At 50.6% G+C, this 18,673-nt stretch overlaps 2 protein-coding genes across 2 annotated transcripts; one reads left to right on the top strand and one right to left on the bottom strand.

The window, feature by feature from the left end:
• Positions 1 to 402: 402 nt before the first annotated feature.
• On the bottom strand, positions 403 to 16,858 carry Sgca (sarcoglycan alpha). Its single transcript, XM_055619589.1, has 10 exons — positions 16,792 to 16,858; positions 8,440 to 8,559; positions 8,197 to 8,351; positions 7,931 to 8,003; positions 7,380 to 7,578; positions 6,790 to 6,952; positions 5,678 to 5,886; positions 5,182 to 5,208; positions 822 to 1,014; positions 403 to 579 (listed from the first exon to the last, which is right to left on the bottom strand). Exons 1-9 carry the CDS (start codon positions 16,856 to 16,858, stop codon positions 834 to 836), a joined length of 1,194 nt encoding a protein of 397 aa, XP_055475564.1. The 3' UTR covers positions 403 to 579; positions 822 to 833.
• LOC129686137 (spermatid-specific linker histone H1-like protein) lies at positions 1,022 to 4,431 on the top strand. Its single transcript, XM_055619882.1, has one exon. It carries the CDS (start codon positions 3,553 to 3,555, stop codon positions 4,072 to 4,074), a length of 522 nt encoding a protein of 173 aa, XP_055475857.1. The 5' UTR covers positions 1,022 to 3,552; the 3' UTR covers positions 4,075 to 4,431.
• Positions 16,859 to 18,673: the final 1,815 nt, after the last annotated feature.

Consider the following 18,673-nt stretch of genomic DNA (forward strand, 5'->3'; position numbering starts at 1 on the left):
TCCTATCTCCCAACAGCTCCATACCGAGATCAGCTTCTCCCCAAACACAGAATGCAATGGAAGTTCCTTCGGGGAACTGCGGTACTCATCAACCAGATTGCCGGTAAGGACCTGGATCCCCTGTTTCTCAAACTCAAGTCCACAGAAGGCAGTGTAATGGGTAGACAGGGCCTTCTCTGGGACATTGGGCAAGTCACTCACTCTCTATGGGCCTTAGTTTTCTGGTCTAGAAAGTGGGCTAATATAATAATCCAGTCAAACCTCATGACTGGATCTGGTGAACTTGAGCACAGCAAGATTGGAAGAGCCCAAAGGGCAGGATGGGCAGCCCCTGGGCATTCTCAGGAGAAGGGAAAACAGAGGCAAGGACAACCACGGAGAAGAAAATACTAGAAGCAATAAGACAATCAAAACAGCAGGTACTTATTTATTTTTGGGTGCTGGCTCCAGGTACCCTCCCCCTCCCTCCCCCATCCGTCTGCCTCTTTGGAGCCAGAGGTTCAAGCAGGCTAGGAGCTGGACTTGGTGGAGGATGGGGTCACGGGTCAGCAGCTCTGAGGGGTACAGCTGGAGCCAAGACTAAAAGGGCAGGAGGACGACAGAGAGGAGGATTGAGGGTACCGGACTCCTGTCTTCCTCACCCTGACCCTCTGGTCCCGAGTGCTATGAAGTTGTGTGGCATAATCCTGGCACTGTTGAGCACCCACACATGGGGACAGGCAGGTCGGTGTGATCTCCCATACCCCACCACGTGCCCCAGCCTCGGCATTGAGGCTCTCTTGTTTCTCGGTTGGAGGATGGCACTGCCCGGCCAGACCCACCTTGCAGGGCTCTCAGTGCTGGTCCAGGATGAGGGGCATCTGTGCGCTGTCTACTCGGGGAGGCAACCGCTCTCCTGTACGCACGTTGAACATGGGCAAGGTGGAAAGAGGCCGGGGCACCTCACGGCTGGCGGCCATCTGCCGGAGCTCTTCTGTGTTCCCATGGATGGTACAGTGGTGGAACATCTGGATACTGGAGACGCAAGCGAGGTGACCATCGGTTCTCGGAACTGGCCTCTAGGGCGTAGCCTCCGCCTGCCTCAGAGCAGTCCTGCAGTCTGCCTACCAGGTCATGATGTAAGTGCGCGGGGGTGGGGGAAGAGGCATGAGGAATTCAGTGGTGCCTGCTTGTGCCCAGTGACTGAGACAGGGCTCTGGATGCAGAGAGTCTGCATTGAAAGCTGGGTATTCTTGGCTCCACCCCGGGGTGCCCCCATTTCCACCTCCAGGTCTCATCACTCTGGTAGTGCACAGGTGAAAAAAAATCTCCCAAGAAGAGCAGGAGAGCACACACCAAATCCTGAGGAGCCTTCCCAAACTACTCAGGCAGATGGAAGGTCAGGCAGGCGCCACTGCATACACACACACACACACACACACACACACACACCACACAAGCACGCACTGTCATAGGCCTCTCCCACACCTACTCCATCACCGACAGACACTCTGCCCCCCGGCACACAGGACCACAGAGTAATGGCCACTGGGGCCTGGAAAACTTTTTGACCTGTCAGCTCTGATACAGGTGACAGCCAGGCAGGCAAAAACCACTTCTTATGGCCAACTTGAAAAGCCATCGGCATTGACCTAGGTAAAATAACTGCATCTGGGTAGGACCAAATCAACACAAAACTCAGGCCCGCAGAGGCTGAGCAAAGACAGGGCAGAATCATTGATTCCAAACAGAAGGAGGGAAGCGGATCTCCCTGATGCCAGAGCTGCAAACTCAACCAGGAAAGCTAGAAGTGCTAAAAATACTGGCCCCAAGAGAAAAGTCATCGTGCCAGTGGCACAACTGGTCAAATCTGTTACAGCCTTTTTTGGGGGGTGGGAGAGGGTGGGGGGCTGTGGAGAAAAATCTGAAGAATCTTTCTTGTGAAATGTGTGTCAAAATTATTGGTCTCAATCAGAGACCAAGTAAAAGATGTGAAACCTAGCCAGGCATGGTGGCACAAATCTTTAACACCAGCACTCAAGAGGAAAAGGCAAGCAGATCTCTGTGAGTTCCAGGCCAGCCTGGTCTACATAGCCAGTTCCAGGACAGCCAGAGCTACATAACAGAGAGACCCTATCTGAAAAAACAAAACAAAACCCAAACCCTTTCTTTTCTTTTCTCTTTCTTTCTTTCTCTTTCATTTTTCTTCTTTTTTTGTGGTTCTGAGACAGGCTTTCGTAGAACCCAGAATGGCCTCCAATGGAGGCTAGGTACAGATCCTCCTATCTCTAGCTCCATAGTGCTGGGATTACAGGTAGAGGCCACCAGAGCTAGTTTAATAAAACATTTTTAACAGTTTTGTATGGAAGATCAATCAATTCACATAAACCAGGGAATTGTGTTTTACTCTGAAAAGTGTTCTCCATTTAAAATGTGTTGAAAGAGTTCAGTTGGTAAAGCTCACTCCTAGCAACACATGAAGCCCTGGGTTCAATTCCCAGCACCACATTAACCTGGGTGTGAAGGCACACCTGTAGTTTCTAGCACTCAGAAAGGTGAAAGCAATAGAACCAGAAGTTCAAGGAAAATATTCAGCTGTGTATTGAGGCCAACATCCTACCTCAACAATACATAAATGTAGCCAGGCATGGTGATACATACATGCCTTTAATCCCAGCACAGATAAATCTCTGTGAGTCTGAGCTCACGTAGTGGATTTCTGGCCACTCAGGACTATACAGTTTGACCATGTCTTAGCTGGATGGTGGTGGTGCATGCCTTTGATCCAAGCACTCAGGAGGCAGAGGCAGGCAGATTTCCTCGAGTTCAAGGCCAGCCTGGTTTACCGAGTGAGTTCCAGGAGAGCCAGTGCTACACAAAGAAATCCTGTCTTAGCCCCCTAAAAAACAAACAAACAAACAAAAAAACAAAAACAAGTTGATCCCATCTCAAAATAATGAACACTAAATTTTAGTTGGTTTTTTTTTTTCCCACTCAGAGATGCAAAGATGTAGTGAGTGGAAGCTGCTGGAAATCAGATGGTGGATTTCAAACCGAGGGCTATAGTTCAGTTAGGGAGAAACCCTAACTGAGAAACCCTGAGTTCCACTACTAACTAAATAAACCCGAGGATCCCAAGTGTCCTAGAATTGGTTCAGAAGTACACATATATGCATGCCCTCCTCTGAAGGGCACCTGGCACATCCCCCGTCCCCACTGTCTGATACCATTGACCTTCCTAAGAAGAGACAGTGGGGCTACTGTGACCCCCACAGGATTCCGCCTACCTCACAATGGGCCCCTGAGGTCACTGCAGAGATGACTTCACCAGCCCCCCTAGCCCACAGCACAAATCTGCTGAGGCCAACCGTGGGTGATCATCCCCGGTCCTCCCTCTGGCCACCCAGGAGGTGTGGCCCAGACCCCTACAAGAGGAGCCTCTGAGGGAAGCAGAAGCCAGAATACAACTCACCCACTACTGAGAGGAAACCGGGTGGACACCCTCCAGCCGCCACCCTGGAGGTCCTAGCACCCAGTGCCCTTCAGCCTTCCCTGGGAGAGACGCAGAGAGACATGTCGCCGGCGACAACACCTGCAGCCCCAAACGCTGGGGTGGCTGCAGACCAAGATGCCAGCACATCAGGGGACCGGAGCAAGAGTGAGACTAAGACCGGACCCCACACCACCACCACCCAGACCCTCCGGAAGCCCACCATGTCGAAGGTGATTCTGAGGGCTGTGGCCGACAAGGGGTTACACAGCCGGGTGTCCCTCGCTGCCTTGAAGAAAGCTGTGACCACCACAGGCTACAATATGGCCCAGAACACCTGGCGTTTCAAGCGCGTGCTCCAGAATCTAGTGAAGAAAGGCATGCTCAAGCAGGTGACCGGCAAGGGCGCCTCAGGCTCTTTCCGCCTGGGCAACAAGCAGGCCTTCAAGTCCCAGCGCAAGGCCAAGAGACGCCAGAAGAGGCAGCCGAGGCAGAAGCCCGGGCAGCGCCAATCTGTATCACGCCGGTCACTACTAGGCTCCAAAAAGAGCCAAACACGGCTTTTCAAGGGAGTTCGTAGGGTAGCCAAAGGCCGCCGCCATTGAAAAGGCAGGTCAGGCAGGGCGCCGGGCTTGCCACAAGCTCAGACAAGTGGGAATAAAAGCCCAACTTATTTCACGATCGCCTTCTGGAATCTTTGGGTTTCCGAGGGTGGGGAAATTAGGCCAGGGGCTGAGGGGGTGAGGGAATGGGAAGTGGGGAGAGGCCATGTGTAGGAGGCACCCGAGGCAGAATAAGATGGGCTTGGAGTCTGTCCCACGCCTGTAAAACCAGCACTCAGCACTGGGCTGGGGAGGCCAGAGGCAGGCGGATTGCTGTGAGTTCGAGGACACCCTGGTCTACGTTAAGTCCAGGACAGGACAGCCAAGTCTACATGGAGAAATCCCATCTCAGAAGGCCAAAAATCAAACCAAAAAAAAAAAAAAAAACGAAAAAAAAAAAAAAAAGATGGGCTTAGAAAGATAAGGTAGGGGCTAGGGGCTGGAGATGACTCAGGGGGTAAAGAGCACCGGCTGTTCTTCCTGAGGTCCTGAGTTCAATTCCCAGCAACCACAGGGTGGTTCATCTTTAGTAAGATCTGGTGCCTTCTGGTGTGTAGGCACACATGCATGCAGAAAGCGGTCTACATAATAAATATTAGAAGAAGAAGAAGAAAGATAAGGTAGGATTCAAGGCATCTGTTGCCATCAGCTGGGCCAGCCACATCTTCTCATGGAGAACCAGAGGCCAGCCAGGTGTCTGGCTCACAGCAGAGAGGGAAAGAGAGGAAGAAAGGGAGGATGAAGAGGGAGAGGAAGGGAAAGGAGGGAGGGAGAAAGGGAACGAGAAAGAGAAAGAGCAGAGGAGGAGAGAGGGAAGAGAGAATCCACACCGGAAACCTCTTGCTGCACCTCAGGGCTTTCCCCTGGACAGGGGCAGCTCCCCCTTCCCTATACCATAACAGCCTCTTCTACCACCAGAACACATGAGGAACAAGGTCAAGACATGGATTACGCCCCCAGCCAGACCAGGGCCAGGGCTGAGAGAGAGAGAGAGAGAGAGAGAGAGAGAGAGAGGTCTTTGCAGCTCAGGGAGTAAAGGCTCCAATTCAACAATTCTGGAGGGCTCTCCTCTCCAGCCTCCTCCCCCCGCCCCAGCTTTGCTCTACTCACTCAGAGGTAGCCATGTCTCTCTTCAGCCTGTGGAAAAATAGAGGTTGGGGGAGGGGGGAGGCAGAGGGTCAGTACCAGTCTGGCTTTGCTACATGGTGTCCCAAGAGCTCCCGTTGCAGGAATTTCTTGTGCTTATATTCAGAATGCCCTACTAGCTCCAAGTCAGAAAGGAATGGATCTCCCATCTCCCTGAGAAAAGGGGCTCCATATTCCTCTTACAGTTAAGAATCCCATTCCCTTAGGGGGCTGGAGACATGGCCCAGAGGTTAAGAGCACTGTCTGCTGCTCTTCCAGAGATCCTGAGTTCAGTTCCCAGCAACCACATAGTGGCTCACAACCATCTATAACAAGATCTGGTGCCCTCTTCTGGAGTGCAGGTGTACATGCAGACAGAACACTGTATACATAATAACTCTTAAAAAGAAAAATCCCCTGAGAAGTCTGGCTTCTCCATTCTCAGTACCAACCCTTTGCCCTCTCTGTCCGGCACACTCACCGTCCTTCACGCCGACAGCACATGACATAAGCCAGCAGCAGAGTAAGCAGCAGAGCCACCAGCAGGGGCACCAAGAGGGTGACCAAGGCATCTGCCAGGAATTCTCGGCTGGTGGCCTCCGTGGGTGGGCAGAAGAACGGGTCATGTTCCAGGATCCCGTCGCCTGGGGTGGGCATCTCATCCAGAGGCTCTGGCACCGACTTGTCCACCTGCAGAGAGTTCAGGACTGACCCAGGAAGTAGCTCAATGGACACAGAGATGCTGCCCGCAGAAGACACGGCAGGGCATCCGCAACCATTAACCTAGGAACACCGTATAACCACAGACCTTCTTCCTACCTGCCTCCCCTAGCCCACGTGACTCCAGAACAACCCCTGAATGAGGAGCCAGGAGAAGCCAGTTCCAGGAGAGGCACGTATAACGGTTAGGGCTGGTGCTGCTAGGTCTGAACGATGATGACTCAGGCTAGTGATTCACTGGGACGACTTGCCTCAACATGGCTTCCTCAGCTGTGAATTCGGATTGGTGATACTGTTCCTATTCCTGCAGAATCACTGTGCTGAAACGTGCTGGGCATGTGGCACCCAGCGTGTCACAGCCTTCAGCAGGTTGTCAGTGATCCAGTTTACCACTTAACCCTGATGGAGTTTCCCTTTGCTGGTTCCCCGGAGCAGGGCACACCAGCAGTTTCCAGCCTGGGAGTCAAAATCTCTAGGGTCCCTTGAAATTTCACCGAGAGCCGCAATGGGCCTCTCAGTGCAGGCAGGCTTGTTTGGTGGCACTTCCGCCGGAAGCAGATAGAGGTGTCACACAGACGCATGATCAGCGCTTGCTTAGGAACTCTTGGTAGTTTTTAGCTGAGCAGATCTGGGACTCAGAGCTGGGGACTCCAGATGTGGATTATAGGCTTTGTCGCCCTCTTGTGGCAGAAAATAGAAGTGTATGTGTACGTTTGTGTGTCCGCGACAGAGCCCACAGAATGATGCTGAAACTCAAACTGACACCATCAGAGAAAACAAAAAAAGAGCTGAGCTAAGGAAATCATAGATGGAGCAGAACTGATGAGGGCTATACCCTAAAACCCAAACCCTAGATCCAGGATCACTCCTCACCAGAGACACATTGCACCAGTCAACACGGAAGTGGGGTGCCAAGGTGTCGTAGCAGGACAGTAACGGAGGCTGCCCCTGAGCACAACGGGCATAGCTGTCAGGTGATGCCACCATCTTCAGGCAGGTGGAGAAGGGCGTGGCAGAGCCCACCTTGATGTACACCCTGGAACGGAAAGGAGCCGCCGTCGGCACAGTGGAAGTGAGCAGGTGTTGAGACAGGGGTGAAGGTGTCCTGACAGTAGGCAAGAACCCCGGGGTGGGGGAGGGTGGCTAGGAGAAGCGGCCCATCGGGAACATCAGGAACTGGTGGGAGAAGGCACAGCCCCCAAGACCTGAGAGCACTCTTCATGGACCCCAGAAACGTCTCGTAGCAGATGGATCTCATATGTCCTCATGGGGTGTCAGTAAGTACAGAGCTCAGGGCAAAGAGGGTTTGGGCCCATGAAGATGGAAGGGAGTGGACAATGGTGGGAAACAAAGAAGAGATGGACGTATGCCGCAGTGGTGATCAGGAAATCAGGAAGATGGCTTTTTTTTTTTTTTTTTTTTTTCTGGTCAACCAGGAAGCCCTTTCTGGGTTGCCCCCTTACCCTTCCTTCCTGCCCTCAATGGGAAGAGGGACGCGGCCTCCACGGTCCAAGGCAGAAGTGATGTTGAGCAACTGGAGCGCCCCTGGCTCCCAGAGGCCCCCCAAGGCTGTGAGGAAGCGGTTGGCAGGTGTGGAGGGCAGAACCTCCTCCACATCATGGCTCCGCACCAGGAACTCAGCTTGGTATGGCAACCGAGGACCTGGGGAGGCCAAGTGGGCACTCAGCTGCACCCCACCCCGTGCTTGGCTCCCCAGGTGCTTCCTAAACCTCCTCCACGCTTTCCTGTAATCCCCACAACACCTCTGTGCCAACGGCCCATACACAGCACAGGCCCACTGCAGCCCATGACTGCCCAGTGCCTGTGGGTGGCTCAGTTCCACAGCCCAAGGATAGACCTCATTCAGGAGCTTCTTCCCTAAAGCTATCAACCCCATGTCTGCCCTGATGCGCCCTCTCCAGGACGCTCTAGTCCCCACAGCTTCCCAACACCCTCCCAGGGAAGGCTCTTCAAGACTGGCACCAGGAGAGGAATGGAACGGAAATGGAGGTACCTTCGGGGTCCCCAATCTCCATCACCAGCTGCTGTCTAGTGGTGTCAAAGCTGTCCCGATTGTAGGCTGTGACCTGGGGGGAATGGAAAGAGGACTGAGGCCTGGAGCTAAGGGAAAGCTGCTGCGGAGCGCTGACAACGGGCAGAGGGGGTGTATGCAAATTGTATGTAAATGAGAAGGCGTAAACATCAATCCCACTGGCAGGCTACTCCTGGGAGGCCCCAGTGGCCACCCCGCAGGGGGCTGGATGGCTCTGTGGCCCGCACCTCGATGACTTGACGCCCGCGATCTTCTGGAGTGGGAGTACCATAGAGGAAGCCAGGATTATAGGGACTTCGCTGCGTGTAGCGCAGCCACCGGGGCAGGTCTGGATGTCCCTGGAGGTGGGCGTGGTAGGTGAGGCGGACGGTAGGTGGCACCGCTGATGGGAGGAACAAGAGGGAATTGGAAACTCGAGACAGGAGGGGAGAGTTGGATTGGCACTCAGGCCCACCTGTCCCCTCTCTTACCAATGTGTTCAGGAAGGCGCAGGAAGGTGGCGTGTTCCAAGGGGTGCACAAAAACACGACCCACGAGCGGGGATAAGGCTGTCTGCTGGGCCTTGGTGTCCTTCAGCCCTGCCAGGAGACCTGTGGGGTCCCCACAGGCCCCAAACACAGAGACAGCTTCAGGAAAGGGCAGGGGGTGGACTCCATTCCCCACAGTGCTCCTGATGCCATGAGAGCCAAGGACTCCTGTCTGGCTCCAAGCAGTGGGGTGCAGACCCTTTTGCAGCAACGCTTAGAGGGTGACAAGACCCAGACTTTTGTTGTCTTTGGATTCATGGGACCCCCAGCCACCTTCTCATTCCATATTTTAGGCCCACGCGGGAGGGAACTGGTGTTTTTGGTTGAGAAAGGGGTGTGCTGTGTGTGTTCAGATTTCTTGGGACAGAATCCCACACCAAAGGTCTGGGATGCTGGAGGCAGAGAGGACCCTCAGAAAAAGGGGTAGCCGTTCCGAGGCCCCCAGTTCCCAGAGAAGAACACAGAACAGGGTCGGTGCTTTAGGCCAATAGGAGCCCAGCAGAGTAGACTTGCCCAGGCTGCCTCCTCCGCCTTTCCTCTTAATGCCAAATTTAGCCTGGTCTGTCAGAAGTGGAGTCCCGGCCAGCTCATTAAAGAGCCCACGACCCTTTTGGCTTGTCCTGTCATGACCACCCAGGGCCCTAGGACACCTCTGCCTTCAAAGCTCCCAGTACCTATCCTTCAGGGTCCAGCTCCCAGCATGGGATTCCTGAGTCATTAGCGCCACCCCACTCCCCAAAACCCTCTAGACCCTACTTCATCCACCCCACACCCTTCTTCCGAGGACTTCCTACTCTTCTACCTCACAACCCCGAAATCGCACCCCTCATCCTGTCCCTTCCCCTGAAGATGATCCCCGACTTGCCCGTAAGGAGAGGAATCCAAGTCAGGGCCGCTGCCATAGCTGTCCCAGCCTAGCCAGTGAGTGACAGGGACAGGGGCCGAAGGAGAAGAGGGAGGGGCAGGACGGGAGAGGAGGTGTGTCTGAGCAGCTGGGGCCTGCCTCGCTGGCGCAGAGTACTGCCTCTTCTCCTTCTCAGAGTGAGCACCGAACCTGGGGTGGACACCGTCCTCACACACGGTGTCCCTTCGTTGTTTCCTGGTGACCACCGAGGGCTTTATTTTGTGTGTGTGTGTGTGTGTGTGTTTTTTAATATTATATATTTGATGCATTATTCTGCACTCCACTTGCTTCTTTTTATTTTATGATTTTGCGTGTTTTGCCTGCATGTATATCTGTGCACCGCCTGAATGCAGTGCCCCCAGGAGGCCAGAAGAGGGAATTGGACATCTGATTCCCTGGAACTGGGGTTGGGAGGGGCTGGAAATTGAACTTTGGTCCTCTGGAAGAGCAGCCGGTGCTCTTAACCACTGAGCCATTTGCTCCACCCCATCTTGTTTTATGAGACAGTCTTACGGAGCCCGGGCTGGCCTCAAACTTGCTATGTGGTGAAGATGACCTTAAATGTCTTAGTCTCCAGCCCTTATATCCTGAGTGCCGAGATGACAGGTGCATGCCACCATGCTCCGCTGGATGAAACGCAGGGGACTGAACCCAGGACTTTGTATAAGTTAGTCAAGTACTCCATGGACTGGGCTACATTCACAGCTTTGTTTTGTTTTGTTTTTTTTTTGTTGTTGTTGTTGCTATCGTTTGTTTGCTTTTGTTCTGTTTGTCTTTCGCTTTGTTTGTTCTGTTTCTTGAAGCAAGGTCCCATTCTGTAGCTGATGAGCCAAGGATACAAGAGAATAATCATCCCTGCCAGCTCATTAAAGGGTCCATGACCCTCTTGACTTGGCTTGTGCCTACCCAGGGCCCTGGGACACCTCTGCCCTCAAGGCTCCTAGCACCACCAGACTGCACTCCAGTTTTGTTTTGTTTTCTTTTGTTTTTTTGAGACAGGGTTTCTCTGTGTAGCTCTGGTTGTCCTGGAACTCACTCTGTAGACCATGCTGATCTTGAACTCAGAGAACTGCTTGTCTCTGCCTCTCTAGTACTGAAACGAAAGCTGTGTGCCACCACACCTACCCAAAATGTATCTGTTTGTATATATGGGTGTTTCGTCTGCACTCAAGAGGAAGACATTGGGTGGCACGAGTTATAGACTATTTTTAGTCACCTCGTGGGTGCTGGGAATTGGACTGAAGATTTCAGGAGAAGCAGCCGGTGCTTTTAATCACTGAGCCATCTCTCCTCAATATATGCTTGTTTGCTTTTTTAGATTTATTTATTTATTTATTTATTCATTCATTCATTTATTTATCTATTTATTTATTTACTATACACTGTTCTGCCTGCAAGCATGTGCGCCTGCACACCAGAAAAGGACAGCAGATCTCACTATAGATGGTTGTGAACCACCATGTGGTTGTTGGGGATTGAACTCAGGACCTTTGGAAGAACAGCCAGTGCTCTTAACCTATGAGGCATCTCTCCAGGCCAGTGAATGTTTTCTAAACCATCAGTTTGGCTATTTGGGCCCTATTTGAAGGTTTCTTTTTATTTTGTGTGTATAAGTGATCACCTGTGTGTGTTTATGTATAACAGCCATGCCCCGTGCCCACAGAAGTCAGAAGAGGGCAGCAGATTCCTGGAATTGGAGGGACAGGTGGCGGTGAGCAACCATGTGGCTGCTGGGAACTGAACCCAGGTCCTTTGCGAGGGCAGCAAGTGCTCTTAACCACTGAGCCATCTCTGAGGCCTGCCAGCCCCCTCCCCCTTTAGAATCTCAGTGACTCCCATTGCCCTCCAGTTCCCGGCTCATCCTCAGCTGATGACTTTCTGACCCTTTCTCTATTTGGTCATTTTGCCCCACACCCCAGCATCCCCAGACTCTGGCCTAGCTTAACCCGCGTCCTCTTAACTTCCTGGCCTCCATCTAAGCTGTTCCGTTTGCCTGGTGTTCTCTTCCTGCTTTGTCTGTTGGGCAGACTTTGACCAGGACACACATGTCTTCTCCCCTCTGAAGAAGCCTTTCTCCCACCCTCCTCTTCCTGGGTTGGCTGGCTACTGTTGACTTGCCCCACCCATCCCTGTGCTGACCCATCCTCAGAGCACTCCACCCTGAGCCCCAGACCAACATCTCCCACGTGAAGGCCTGGATGGAGAGAACCCGGACGGTACCAGCCAGGTGAAGACAGGTAAGCAGAGAGGCTCTGCTAACTGCACAGACCTGGGGCCCCAAGTTGGCAGTCCCTGCAGGTCTTACATTATTAGCCCCTTCTAGGCCTCTGTTTCCACCACTCTAAGCTGCATGATTAGTGCTGGTCCCTGGCACCACTGTGGAGAACCCACAAAAACACCCATGGCAGCATGTGTTGTTCCGTCAGTCTCCTATATCATACAGCGATGAGAAAACACTGCTGGACTGGGGCTTGTGTGGTGTCAGGAAGGACAGATGACCTGTCTGTCTCTGTGCCAAAAGGCTCACGTGCATTATTTGCACTGACACATTCCATACCCACGAGGCAGACATTACTATTATAGCCCCCAGTTTGCATACAGTTGATGACACTGAGGCATGGCAGTTTCTAACTCCCCCCAAAGCCATGCTGCTGATGGTTGAAGGCTCAGAAAGTACATAGCCCTGCGTCCAGCTCCTCCTTGATGCACTTACTGGTGGACACCTCTGGCCCTTCATTCCTGCGTCTATGCTTCTCTTGCAGGGTACTCTCACCTTGAGCCCCAAGGAAGAAACAATGCCCCCACCACGGCCAGCATTTCCCAGTCTTTGCTGGTACGGCCCCAAGCCTCAAGCTAAAGACTGCTTCTGACCTCACCTCACCCTGAATGTCGGAGCAAGGATGTCTGGGACCTGTCCCGGGTCAGGCATGCATTCTGCTGACTAGTAGGCAACTTCCTTTGTCCTTGTCCCTTTCCCTTCTTTCTTCCACCTGACCACCCCGCTTGTCCCCGGGGAGGCACAGAATCTCCAGAATCAGCGTCCACTCAGGCTCACAGGTGGGCATTTGTCCTCTGGTCACCTTGTCATCTCCTGCCTTCTCTGAGATGGAGTTGAGAGAGGAAGGGGGTTTAAAGGCGGAGCAAGACTAGAAGACACTGAGAGTGGGTGGGGTGTAGAGCTGGCAGATGTCCCTGCCCTGTCCCCGAGCCTCCCATGTGACTCCATCCCCCGATGCCTTACTGCTATTTTTGGTGCCACTCGCTCACACCCTTAGCTGTGTTAAAGCAGAGTGTATCCCAGGGTTAACTACTCGCAAAGACACAGGGCCTCGGAGGCCGGCCCCCCTCGATGGAAAAGCTACAGCCATTTCTCTTCTGATCTTCCCTAAGGGCACCCCCGTTCGGAATTGTCAGGGACTGTCTCAGGAATTCACTGGAGGCCCCCCAAAGCTGCCAGGTCACCAGAGGACTTCAGGGCTGCCGTGTTAAAACACTTCAGTTTGCTGGGAGTTGGGGACTGGAAAGATGTCGCAGAGTCCTTACGCTTTTTGTTGGGAAAATTCTCATTTTTATTCTACTTGTTTTGTTTTCTTTTTAGGAAACTGGAGCTGCGTGCAGAGGCACACCCCTTTAGTTCCAGCCACAAAGGAGGCAAAGGCAGGCAGATCTCTGTCAGTTCAAGGCCAGCCAGGGCTACATACTGAGACCCTGATTCTAAAAGGGAGGGCTGGAGAGATGGCACAGGGTTTGGGAGCACTCGCTGCCCTTCCAGAGGACCTGAGTTCACAACTGCCTGTAACTCCAGCTCCAGGGGATCCTGCTAAGTGTGGCATACACTCACACCTATATATACACTAAAGAAAAAAAAAATTCATGTTCGCAGAATAATAAAGTGGGTCCTTATATATCTATTACCCAGCTTCAACAATTATCAACTCTTGGCCAACCTCTTCCTCTCTATCTCTCCCAGTTTCCCTCTCCCATTTGATTTCATCTGTCCATATCTCAGTGCTTATCTTTTAAAGATAATGGCTCTTTCTCTTTAAACATAATTATGAGGTATTATCAATTATCAAAACTTCTGGTGTCTGTATTTCCATTCTCTTGTAAATTTCACCTTTATTTTATTCTGTAACACGGGGGGGGGGGCTTACTATGCTGCTTACATCGACCTCAAACTCTTGGGTTTAAGTAATTCTCCTGTCTCAGCTTCCCAAATACATGGGACTAAGGCTCACGCCTTGCTACTTGCCTAATTTCAGTGTTTTGTTTTGACTTTTTTTTTTTTTTTGGCTTTGAGACAGGGTCTAACTATGTAGCCCTGGCTGGTCTGGTACTTACGACCCTCCTGCCTCCGTCTCCTAGGGATGTAATTACACAGGTCGTGTGTCACAGCCCTCCACACGTAATTTCACAGATTTGTTTTTTCTTTTTAATGTATTTGTTTGAGTCAGGATCCAAATAGGTGGCTATACTATAAGTGGTTGGAAGACTTAAAATTAAATATCTCTACACTTTCACAGGCTTTCTATCATCTCTTCCTCTTCCCCCTCCTTGCACCTTCCTATTTCCCCCCCACACCCCTCTCTTACCCTCTCTCCTATGAAGGAGCCCACACTCTGGATTTGCTGACAGCATCTCCCAGGTGCTCTGCCATATCCCTCTCACCTCCGAAAATGGAATCCTCTGGACACTGTTATCTTCTGTAGAGTGTAGTATCTAATCTAGAGACTGGCTCATATTTAGGCTCTTTCTTCTGCAAGCCCACTTTATTGAAGGGGACAGGCTCTTTATCTGGAGGGGCAGTAAGTACCATCAGCCTTCACAGCTTTTGCTGTCCTGCCTTGCAAAATGGTGATACTCAAATCCTTTCACTCTCTTTCATCAGCTGGGATATAGCCAGAAAGGCAAAAAAAAAAAAAAAAAAAAAAAAAAATTGCCCTCATGATTTGTTTTCCAGGTGGCACAGTTCATAAAGGAAAGGGTATAAATGCTCGATTATTTCCATATCTAAATATATTGGTTTCAAAAAAAATAATGGGCTGATTTCCCAGCATCCTCCAAATGGTGACCAATTAGCATCTTTGTATTCGTTTGTAATGTAATCATTGCTTTGCAGTTTAAACGTATTTGATTGCTTAAATCCATCTCAAATAGCATCCCTCCCGGTGTTCAGGGTGTCCCATTTTTAATTCTTTATTTATTTAGTCCTCATCAGTTAAAGCATGTAGTGGGGGTAGGTCAGATGTCTGCTTCTCCCAGCTTTATCATTGTAAGCTCAGTTGGAGCTTCCCCTTCTCCCCTCCCCCCTGCCACCGAGTCCTGCTCTTTGCCAGCGGGGCTTTTTTCCCTTACCCCTCTCCCCATCAGCGGTCATTTCCCCAGCTTCCTATCCTATCAGTCCACCCCGGGGAAGGTTTGTTGAGTGAATGAATGAATGGATGGATGGATGGATGGGTGGGTGGATGAGTGATGAAAACGTCGTCTCTCTACAGTCTCCTTCTATTCTAGTCTCCTTTGATCTCTAAGGGGCATATTTCTTCATCTGCATCCGAAACGCACATTATACGTCTTTGTGAGGGACAAAGGAAAGGCATTCTCATCATTGTGATCAGATTCTGGCTCCTGCCTCCCAGACTCCACCTCTTTCTCCTTCCTCTCCCCCCGCCCCCAGAGCAACAACAAAGAATGCGACTGGGTCAGTCCACCAGGAGAGGGCGCGTGCACGGGCTCTAGCGGTTCCTGCGCTTGCGCAACGTTGGGGCTGCTGGGTGAGTGGAGAGCTGGGAGGAGCGAGGCCTGCGCAGCGCTAACTTCCAGGCTGGTAAAGTAGGAGCAAGGGGCATGCGTGCTGCACCCGGCTATTCGCCGAGCGACACCGGAGGACACGCAAGGGCCACGAGCCTATGGCTTGTGTCGTCCATTTCCTTCTCCAGAAAATGTCCTTTCTTACCGAGAGAAGGACTCGTGTAGGGGTAGATGGTTGGAAATAGGGATCACCTCCCTCACCCATCTGTCAACACTCTGGTTTCCAAGGACACTTCCTGTTTCCCCACCAACCTCACAGACTTTTGGGGGAGGGGAGGGGACATCAGCTTGAAGACCTAGTAATCTTCCTGGCCCCTTGGTTTAATTTTTGTTCTGTCTTATTCTTGAAAGAAAAAAAAAAAAAAAAAGCGTTTCGTGGATCCCAGGCTGCCTGCGTAGCTAAGGGTGACCTTGACTTCCTGCCCCGCTTGCCTACGTTGGTGGTGCTGAGTGCTAGGATTACAGCTGCACCTCACACTCAGGGCTTTGCGCGCGTGCTAGGCAAGCACTCTACCAGCTCGGTTGCATCCTCTTTCCATGGATGGACCAGGTCCCCTAAGGCGTGACCCATGCAAGAGCATCAAGACCGGAGTGCCAGACTGTTATGGGCCAAAATTCTGTTACAGGAGGAGCCAAGAAGGGGAGGGGCTGTTCCAGGTGCCACGGCCATTGCCACTGAGGTACTCCTCCGTCTCTGCAGTGGAGGTAGGAAAGACCAATGAGCTAACAGAGGGCGAAGTACCTTATAAACTGTAAAGTATGGGGTCTTTCACTTGTTAATAGCTGACAGTGCATAGCAGTAGCTGGCCAGGGCAGGCCTGCGGCAGCCCGCCAGCAGGGGCTGCGAATCGGAAGAGGTCAGCTTTAATAGGAGCAGGGCTGGAAGGAGAAAACCAACGCCAGCAAGATTTCCTTTGACCTCAAAACACACACATACACACACAAATAAATAAATGCAAAATGTTGTTTTAGCCAGGTGTGGTAGCACCCACCTTCAGTCCTTTAACCTCAGCGCTGGTAAGGCAGAGGCAAGAGGATCCTGTACGTTTGAAGCCAGCCTGGTCTACATAGCAAGTTTCAGGCCAGCCAGGGATTCATAGTGTGATCCAACGCACGGTATGATCCTGCCAAATGCAGAGTGTGATCCTGTTGCAGCGCATCCCCCTCGACCCCCTCTTTCTGTCCCAGTCTCTCTCTCTCTCTCTCTCACACACACACACACACACACACACACACACATATGTGTACAATTTTTGAAAATGAAATAGTTTTAAAAGCTGGCATCATTTATAGATGCACTATTTACAGAGAAAAATCTAAGAGCTCATAGGGTTGTCAGGTAGATGTGTGTGTATGTGCTCCTGTGTGCTCCTGTGGAGGCCAGAGGTGTATTTCAGGTATCTTCCACTGTCTGTCACCACCTTATTTATTTATTGATTGATTGATTGATTGATTGATTGATTGATTTATTTTAAACAGGATCACTCGCTAAACATAGAGCTTTGCTGCTCCAATTAGGTGGCTGACCAGCAAGGCCCCTGGAATCTGCCTGTCTCTGCCTGGAAGCATGTTGCTACACCTACCTGGCTTGCACATGAGTCCTGGGGATCCAGTCTCAGACAGGTCCTTATGCTTGCACGGCAGGTACATTACCCACTGAGCCACCTCCCCAGCCTCCATATCTTTGGAATTATTATAAAGGGCCTCAGCTAGGTTGCTGGACAAAGATCAGCATTCAAATACAAATGAAATAGAAAAATTACTATTTGCACACATTAACAATAGCTCATTAGAAATTTTACTCTTTTGGCCTGGTTGGGGTAGCACATGCCTTTAATCCCCGCACTTAGGAGGCAGAGACAGGGGACCTCTGTGACCTTTGAGGCCAGCCTGCTCTACAGAGTAAATTCCAGGACAGCAAGTCCAAACAGAAAAAGCTTTCCTTAAAAAGAAAAAAGAAAGGAAGGAAGGAAAAGAAATTTCACCCTTTTAAAAATCAATTATTCAAATACTCAGCATAACCCAACACTCAGGAGGCTGAGACAAAAGAATCATGAATTCAAGGGCAGCCTGAGCTACACTGAGACTTTAAGGCCAGCCTGTTCTACATAGCAAGATGCTGTCTTAAAATAAAAATTTAAAAGCACATACCCAGAAGGATGGGGGAGCAAGAGAGGGAGATGGAGGGACAGATAGACAGGCAGACTGACTGACTGACTAGAGAGATGGCCCAGAGTGTAAGAGCACTCCCTGCTGTTACAGAGGATCTAGGTTTGGTTGCCAGCATCCATATGGCAACTCACAACCATCTATAGCTCCAGGTCCAAGAGACCGGATGTCTTCTTCTGACCTCTGAGGGTACCAGGCACACATGTGGGACAGAACTCATACACAAAAATTAATATTTTTTTAAATCAAGATAAAATATACATAAGTATTACAAGATTTTTGTTGTTGTCTTCAGACAGGGCCTCTTCTCTCTGCATAGCCATGGATGTCCTGAAACTCACTACTTAGACCAGGCTGGCCTCAAACTCACAGAGATCAGCCTACCTGTCTACCTTCTGAGTGCTGAGACTAAAGGCATGAGCCACAATGTCTAGCCTACAAGATATTTATGAATGAAGTACTATACTGTAGTCTACAAGAAATAAATGGAGAGATTCATACACGAGGTCATTTTAAGCTTGAGACTTCTCAATGACAATTCTCTCCACATTTTTATCACTTGATTCTATGCGTGCCCAATAAAGATCTAAACAGAAACTTCAGAGTGAGACTATGTGATTCTCAACATCATACAGATCAGCAAAAGGCCAAGAAAGTGGTAGACCATTCTGAAGAAGAAAGTGGGCCTGCCCCAAAGAGATACCAAGATTTTCTTTGAAAGTGATAGTAATTAAAACAATGTGGTATTGGTGCCAGGCTGGACAAAGAGATCAATAGAACAGAGTACCCAGAAAGGAAGCCAAGTGCATGTGGGGATTTGATTTATAATGGGGGTGGCACAGCGGCTCAGTGAGAGAGAGCAGTCTATTCAATAAAAAGTGTTGGGACAATTGGCTTTTCATATGAAACCTCTTTGCACCACCCATAAATATTAATTCCAGATGGATTAAAGATCTAAAGTGAAAAACAAAACTTTAAAATAATGATGAGGAAATGTAGGCAATCTGAGAGTAGGAAAAGCAGTTCTTACATAAGAGACAGGATTCAGAAAAAATTGATTTTTATTATATTAACCAGCCCCCCTCCCAAGAGCCCACTATTACAAAAAATGACATTATGAACAAAGTGAAAAGACAAATAACAGCCTGGCTGGCAATGCTGGGAACACATAAAACAGATAGAGGGTTACTATTCAGAATATGGAAAGACCTCCCAGAAATCAGCCTTCTATGTGCTGAAGTACAAGGATCAGGAATTCTAAGCCAGCCTTGGCTACACAGTGAGGCCTGGTCTCAT

This window comes from Psammomys obesus, unplaced genomic scaffold (genome assembly GCF_907164565.1).
Source record: "Psammomys obesus unplaced genomic scaffold, mPsaObe1.curated_primary_1811, whole genome shotgun sequence".
Taxonomy (NCBI): domain Eukaryota; kingdom Metazoa; phylum Chordata; class Mammalia; order Rodentia; family Muridae; genus Psammomys; species Psammomys obesus.

Coding starts and splice junctions, on each gene's coding strand:
- LOC129686137 (XM_055619882.1), top strand. CDS start 3,553: ATGTCGCCGGCGACAACACCTGCAGCCCCAAACGCTGGGGTGGCTGCA.
- Sgca (XM_055619589.1), bottom strand. CDS start 16,858: ATGTACCTGCCGTGCAAGCATAAGGACCTGTCTGAGACTGGATCCCCA. Junction 8,352..8,439: donor GCGCCTTCCTGAACACATTG/GTAAGAGAGGGG, acceptor TCCTCCCATCAG/CGGTGCCACCTACCGTCCGC. Junction 6,953..7,379: donor ATTGAGGGCAGGAAGGAAGG/GTAAGGGGGCAA, acceptor TTTCCGTTCCAG/GGTGTACATCAAGGTGGGCT.